Genomic DNA, 6,833 nt, shown 5'->3' on the forward strand with positions numbered 1-6,833 from the left:
TTTGCGGGCGTGTTGGTCCGGGCCATACACCAGCGGTACAGAGCTGGCTGTAGGTTGCAGGCAGAATGCAGGCGACACGGAATCAACAAGGGTCCGCGCAGTGTGTCTCTGGAGCATTTCATCCGACTCTTATCTCTCCGGGCTATTCCTTGTTGGATCTGGCCACCCCGAGTGTCTTGCTCTGAAGAGGGGAAATGGCCGTGGGATGTTATTTTTCTCGGCGTTATTGCTACAGTTACCTCTCTCTCTCTGCCGTTTGAGTAATACTGGTGCTAACCGCGCGGAAGCGCAGAGGGAGCTCATCCTTTTGAGAGTTATAATTGAAGTCACCATCCGCACAAACCCCCCCGCCTCCCGCAGGTTGGGGTTGCACAGATCACCTAACCTAGGGAGATTCGGAGGTCACAAGATACAGGTTCCAGGGATCAGAAACGTTAGTGCGGTGGATCAACCAGGACAGGGGGAGTAAGGGTACACAACGTGCCACCCAATTTGCAGTAAAAATCAATGTATTGCAACTAACCAATTAATAATTAATGTGATTACCTCCGTTGGCAATTACCATCCGTAACTTTAAACTATAAAACAAGCTATTTTTAAGCAAATTAGTTAGCACGGCTTCCTAAACAGCTGAAACCGCTGCTTTAAGTTGTAAAAATAAAAATTATTGCAAATTATAATATTTTCCAGTTATTTTTTTATTTAAATTTATAAATTTTTAATAAGGTTAAGGTCCGGGCTGTTAAAAAGCTAGAAAGAATTATGATTCAAAAAGCTTTAAGCTAATGCTGGGTTATTTGGGCTCGGTGGAAAAACGCATTATTTTATTAAAAATATCAAAATTAACAGGTTTGGGCTTTAAGTTAGTTAAAAATAAGCGGAAATATACGTTTGCAATATTTAAAAGCGTTAATTCTTGTATTACTCAGCTAAACAAACGTTAAATTTTTAATTTAAGCTGCAAACAAGCTGTAAAATATAAATCCGTAACCTTTTTATTTAATTAATGCAAAAATTACTCGGTTTTTGCAATTATAAACCGTTATACGTTATATATCGTTGGTTTTTAAAAAGTTAATTAAGATTGCTACGGGACCAGACCAAGGTAGTACCCGTTACACCAAAGCAAAAGAGGAACGTTGTTGTAGCTGAGGCTACAACCCATGCGAGGTCCTTATATGCGATCGTACCGTGACAAAGATATTACATTTTATTAAATTAAAAAAAAAAGCTAACGCCGTTTTATATTTAATACTTTTTTATTAGCTACTTTTTAAAAGCCTAATGCACAAATTTAAATCGGAGTTAACGCACCCTGGAAAAAAAAAGAGCTTTACACCTTGTTGCATCTGTTTATAATATAAAAAAGCTATAAGTAATACTATAGCAGTAGTGCCCCAATTTTGGAAGCCAGGACTTAACCATCGAAAGTTAGCTTAAGGAATTTAACGGTAACGGGGGTTTTTATTAAGGAATTGTTGCAACGCATGCACTTGTTCTTTGGAGGCTTGTTTTTTTGCTGTGCCGCCTTTTTTTGGGGGGTAACAAGGCCAGGCCTGCCCTCCCTCGACCCCTCCCAAGCAACGTGCAAAGCTTAATCGCGATACTAAAATAAAGATACGCACCCTTCGAAATTATGCCCGTTGGCCTTACGAGGCTATCGCCCGCGAATTGGGGGTTACCTAACGCCAAGTCCAATGGGCTTGCCGGCCGGCGGGCAGGCGGGAGGCGTCGAGGGTCGCGGAGGAAGGGCCGGCCGTAGGTAAGGCGCCCAACGCGCGTGCGCATCGGGCCGGGCGTGCAATTGAAAGGGCATTAAATTAAAGGTATCGCGGTGCGTCAAATTAAAGCTATCGCGGTGCAAATCGCCGGCGTTGAAGTGCGTTGATTGAAGGTATCGCGGTGCAGATTGTGCATTGAATTGATTGGTGCACGCGTTACCCTGCTGCAGGCGTTGATATCTTATCCGTGCAGATTGCAGATTGGGCCCTGGCCGGGGGACGATTCTAGTGGGTTCTGGTAAATGGAGGTGCGGGTAGCGATACATCGATTTAGCGGGATTTTCTATGGTGGAAAATGTATCTGGGTACGTAGCCTAATTAGGAAGGATCCACCGCACTAACAATTCTGATCTCTGGAACCAGTTGGACTTCCTTGATTCTGGAGTCTCTTTTTTCACAGTGCTGGTGGGTCGGCGTTGACGTATTGCTTGTTTAATTGTCTCATTGCACTTGGTGGCCCACAAGCCGAGAAATCCCTGTGGTTGTTTATAATACGGGCAAATCACGCAGAGAGAGGAAAAAAAAAAAAAGCAAAATGTGGATTGGTTCCGAAACGCCGAGCCCGGTGGAAGTAGAGCTGGGGGTGACTAAAGGTCTCCGGCAAAAAGAAAGGAACGAATCCGCATCGTAACGAAATGCCCCTATCGATACCGCAGCAGAGCCGGCTAGCCTAAAGAATGAGGGAAGAGAAATTCCATCCCACATAACTATGCGCCAAGGAACCAAGAGAGAAAGGGAAAAAAAGTTGAGGGGTACGAGAAGGTATCGAGAGGAGAATCTGGGCATTTAGTAGGGAGATACATGCTTAGACTGTGATTTTAAGGTTGTAGAGCTTTTGGGAATTGTCAAGAGCAGTGGAATGAAAGCACAGCGCGCCGTCGAGGTAGGAAGAGAGAAAGGCACGGATAAATAAGCACAAACAACAGAGAGTCGTTCATGATCCGAAACTACCCGCCAACATTGAAATACCAGAGCCACCAAAGCGCAAATTATAAAAAGCAACCGATGACACGTAGAGAACATCCGAGCTCCTACGGCTCTCTCAGCTCTGGCAGCGATCCAGGTGGTCATCATCCTCGTCATCGCTACTATCCACAACAAAGGCGGCAGAGCCGGCCGTGTACTTGGGGACCTGGTAGTTGACGGCAGGCATGATGGGGTACTTGTGGTTTACCTTGTTGCGGCGGTGGGGGCCGCCGGTCTGCTCGATGGAATCAGGGAAGCGGTGGCCGAAGGCGGCGGCCCAGGGCGTCTTCATCGAGTCGGGCGGGTCCCACGAAAGCTCCTGGTCGTGGAGCCAGACGCGCACCAGGTGGCGGCGGCCGGCGCCGCCGGCCGAGCCGTCCATGTAGGGGTCGCGGGCGTGCAGCAGGGCCCAATTGTTGACGAAGAGCATGTCGCCTGGGCGGGCTGGAACCGAGAGCCGGTGCTCGTGAGCCACCTTGTTGAACGTGTCGAGGGCCTCGTTCTGCTTTTCGGTGAGTGCGGGCACCTCTGCGGCCTTGTCGCATGTCTTGGCGTTGTCGCCGAGGAACGGTGGGAACTTTGTGGCCTTGTACTCTGCGTTGGCCGTCTGCCGGCCCAGCCGGCCCGGGTCGAGGCTGACCATCAGGTTTCCGTGCTTGTATTGGATAAGCGGTGCTAAGTAGTAGCGGGATTTGGCCTTGGTGCTATTTCATTATCAAAAGTCGCGGGTTGCATTAGCAAAAAGAACGGCTAGATAGTTTTAAGTTCCAATTTTTTTTTGGATATTGACCCATAGTCGGGTCTAACTGGTGCCGGGTATATGGAATTGCTCTTGAGTATCACTCACATCTGAATAGGCCAGTTGGGGGTAGCCAGAGCTTCAAGAACATCCGGGTAGTTTGCCGAAAGCTCGTTGTATACGGTCCAGGCTGAAGACAAGTGGGTGGACCCACCCTCACTTGCACATTGCCGGTAGTGGAGGGCAAGCACGCTCGTGCCCATGTCGTTGTGGAACGGCTACAGTAGTTGTGTTTTTGTTAATTATCCGATAGAACAGTCGCCTTTGGGAGTTCTACCGTCGGCCGAGGCTTGTCTCGGAGAGTGGATGTTCCACCACAAGCCAAGCGATGATGGAAAGCGACTTACCATTCCCTGCTCGGTGTGTACGCCGTGCCGGAGCCTGTCGGGGACATTCTTCCACTGTTGGACAACGGTTATGTGACCTATTTGTGTTGGTAAGCTTTTCTTGAAGGCTAGGTACGCGCGTCGCATCTCTAGAGACTATTCTAGTTCTGGCCGCTTGGGAAAACACTAGGGCTCAAACATACTCAGCATGTTTCCATCGCTATCTTGTACACCACGAACGTCGCCAATGTGGCTTGCGATCCCGAGGAATATCATTGCGTTATCTTCGGGCGAGTACTTGTTCGGCTCCAGACCTCGCAGGAGACAGTGTCCCTGCTTGCTGTGGACATCGTGTGAAGCATCTCTGAGTCGGGACTGGAGATTCTGGGATAGGCGAAAGGTATCGCTGCTGACTTTATCGCCGTGGTATCCGAGCTCTAGATATTCAATCCGTTGGTTAGCCGATTAGTAACACCCACGGCTCTTGCTGTGATGTTTTGGGCCACGCAGATCAGGCTCGAGCACCTTGCGGCAAACAAACAGTATATGCAAGGGAAACCAAGTAGCGCTATGAATATTACCATCAGGGCGTTGATGTGAGAGCAACGTGAAAACGCCGGTTGTTTTTGTCTCCCTCGCTCAAAAGGGGCATTGCTTGTGGGGTGAGGTTGGGTGTTGGTTCTGACTGTAGGGAAACAAAGAGGGAAAGAAAAGCACTGCCACTGCAGCGGAGGGGGCCGGAAAAATTCCGCTGTTGCGTTTTTGCTTACCCTTGAAGGCCTTGAGGGCACTTTCGATTTCCGCAATGTCAACTGGCTGCAGTTGGACGATGTGGGGTCCCGCTGGTGAGGCACCGGTTCCGGACCAGACCAGGCCCCCTTCCAGGAACCTGGGCCATCCCGAAAGGGAATCCGCTAGACTCTGATTGGGCTCCATGTCGTCCGAGGCGATGCTGTCAGCAGCGCTAGCGCTGTCCGAGACCAGGGGCCGCGAGTAGGAGTGGGCAGCAAGAGCGGCTACTTCGACACGGAATTGGGTTTGTGGAGGGTCCCGAGGTGGTTGGTTGTTGGTTGTTGTCAGGCACACTTTTGAACCGCGTCAAGACAGGCGAGGGGGGAAATGGATACGAGGCAAAGCCGTGGATGGGAAGAAGAAGAAAGCGAGCCAGGTCCAGAGGTTTTTGATGGGCAGACGCATGGCATCATATTATAACTAGAGAGACAGGGAGACTCGAGCGGGCGCAGAGCAATAACAGAGAAAATATTCATGGAGGAAAAAAAGCGCCCAAGGAAGAGAGGCCAGCACGAAGGAGGGGGACTCTGGGCAAAGGACAACACCATTATGCCCCTCTTGCTGCATCCGAGAGTTTGGCAGGTGCAAGCGCACTGCCGGGACTACTTCTTCCGGCAGTGAAAGCCTAGTGGCTTCTTGGTGATGCCTGGCTATCTCTGCCGGTCGAGCATAGGTTATGGAGGGTGCAAGGCAGACGGGTAGCTGCCTAGGTAGACGCGAGACACGCAGTGCAGGGTGGGATACGGGTGGAGGGGCCGAGCCCCCGTGGCCACAGGAGACGTCCTTGAGCGGGTTTGTGCCGCCCTGATTCGCCAGGCCTGGGATAAGGGCGCTCTGAGGCGGGCTCGGCCGGCCGGCCGGATGCAACAAAATGGTGGGAGGAGAGACGCAATGAACGGTAGGTGGAGACTATTGACAAGGACGAGGATCATATGCGAGGATATGTAGAGACTGGGCAGGCACTGATCGAGATGATGGGGACAATACGCCACCGACAAGGACCGGCTGCGATTCCAAGAAGTGGACCAGGGGGTTTAATGTAGTACCCTTTACCGCACCTGGCAGCTCAATTTCGAGGGTACGTGAAGGTTAGGTCTAGGCAGATACCTACCTAGAGAGAGATAGCTAGGTAGGGAGATGGGTACCTGAAGGACGGGAACCGGAAGTGGCCATGGGGGGAATGAGAGTGAGGAGGGAAGGGGTGGATGGAACGAAAGGCAGTCATGATATCGGTGGCCCCTGTGCCGAGAGAAAGGGACACGAGAGGCGTGGGAGAACGGGGCAAGGCTTCATTCGGGCATGGATCGGATCCGGGGGCATCGAGTTCGCACCGCCAGCAGGAAAAAATGGTCCGAGTTCATCATATCGACGACATCATAACCGGCTGCTCGCAGAAGGGTGCATGAGGACCGCAGCCTCCTGCCGTCTCTCGCTTAGGGCGTGTTTGCATGTGTGTGAGTGGCGATCGGCAGAGTGGGAGAGAGACAGAGAGAGAGGGAGAGAGAGAAAGGAAAAGGATAGAAGGAAGAAACCGAGAGATGGAAGGGACGAGGTGGCTGCGGACGCAAAGCGCAGGTGCCACCCATCCGTCTATGGTGGTAGAGGGTAGGATGGGACAGGGAAAAAAAAAAGACCCCCGCCAGCCGATGTGGATCGTTTCGACTGTAACATGCAGTTCCCTCGGCCTCGGACAAGTGCTGTATGACCTCGTTGTTCCCCCTTTTCATAACAACCGGCTGGGCTTCCGATCGGCTGGATCGAACGATTAGATGGCGACGCATATCAGGTCATACAGGCGGCCAGCGGTACACGCAGACTAGGGCAAGCACAAACTGCGGCCAAGGCCAGCCGCGGCCAGCCGTGGCTGGCCGGCGATATACCTACGTATGGCAGTCGTCCGCCGGGTCTAGCCTGCCAGGCCCGGTGGGTCGTGGAGGTCGGCCAGGGGCCGGCCACAAGAACTGGGCAGGAGAGGGAGACGAAGGAAGAAGAAAAGGGAAGAAAAGCAAAAAAAAAAAAAAAAAGGCAATACCCACGACCCTTGGCCGCTTCTCGCTTGGCTAGTGCGGAGGGCCTCGGCGGCAAGAGCACCGGCTGGTTAGCTGGCAACGGCCACCACGAGTTTGGGGGCCGCGATATCGATTTCTAGGGGTGGATGGTACTCAGGTG

General features: G+C 51.6%; 2 protein-coding genes across 3 annotated transcripts; one reads left to right on the forward strand and one right to left on the reverse strand.

The window, feature by feature from the left end:
* Window positions 1-2,317: 2,317 nt before the first annotated feature.
* GGTG_14035 lies at window positions 2,318-5,333 on the reverse strand. Of its 2 annotated transcripts, none has more exons than XM_009231961.1 (5): window positions 4,454-5,333; window positions 4,076-4,309; window positions 3,894-3,970; window positions 3,595-3,764; window positions 2,318-3,451 (listed from the first exon to the last, which is right to left on the reverse strand). In XM_009231961.1, exons 2-5 carry the CDS (start codon window positions 4,146-4,148, stop codon window positions 2,824-2,826), a joined length of 948 nt encoding a protein of 315 aa, XP_009230225.1. In that variant the 5' UTR covers window positions 4,149-4,309; window positions 4,454-5,333; the 3' UTR covers window positions 2,318-2,823. The 2 variants fall into 2 exon arrangements, with proteins under 2 accessions (XP_009230225.1, XP_009230226.1); XM_009231962.1 differs by having other exon boundaries at window positions 4,643-5,225.
* Window positions 5,334-5,555: 222 nt separating this feature from the next.
* Window positions 5,556-6,813, forward strand: GGTG_14036 (hypothetical protein; the record flags this gene model as incomplete). Its single annotated transcript, XM_009231963.1, has 5 exons — window positions 5,556-5,562; window positions 5,615-5,742; window positions 5,794-6,114; window positions 6,460-6,587; window positions 6,690-6,813. 5 exons carry the CDS (start codon window positions 5,556-5,558, stop codon window positions 6,811-6,813), a joined length of 708 nt encoding a protein of 235 aa, XP_009230227.1.
* Between the last annotated feature and the right edge of the window lie 20 nt (window positions 6,814-6,833).

The sequence above is a fragment of the Gaeumannomyces tritici genome (genome assembly GCF_000145635.1).
Source record: "Gaeumannomyces tritici R3-111a-1 unplaced genomic scaffold supercont2.109, whole genome shotgun sequence".
Taxonomy (NCBI): Eukaryota; Fungi; Ascomycota; class Sordariomycetes; order Magnaporthales; family Magnaporthaceae; genus Gaeumannomyces; species Gaeumannomyces tritici.

Coding starts and splice junctions, on each gene's coding strand:
- GGTG_14035 (XM_009231962.1), bottom strand. CDS start 4,808: ATGGAGCCCAATCAGAGTCTAGCGGATTCCCTTTCGGGATGGCCCAGG. Junction 4,310..4,642: donor TGCCCTCAAGGCCTTCAAGG/GTAAGCAAAAAC, acceptor TTGAATATCTAG/AGCTCGGATACCACGGCGAT. Junction 3,765..3,893: donor TACACACCGAGCAGGGAATG/GTAAGTCGCTTT, acceptor CAACTACTGTAG/CCGTTCCACAACGACATGGG.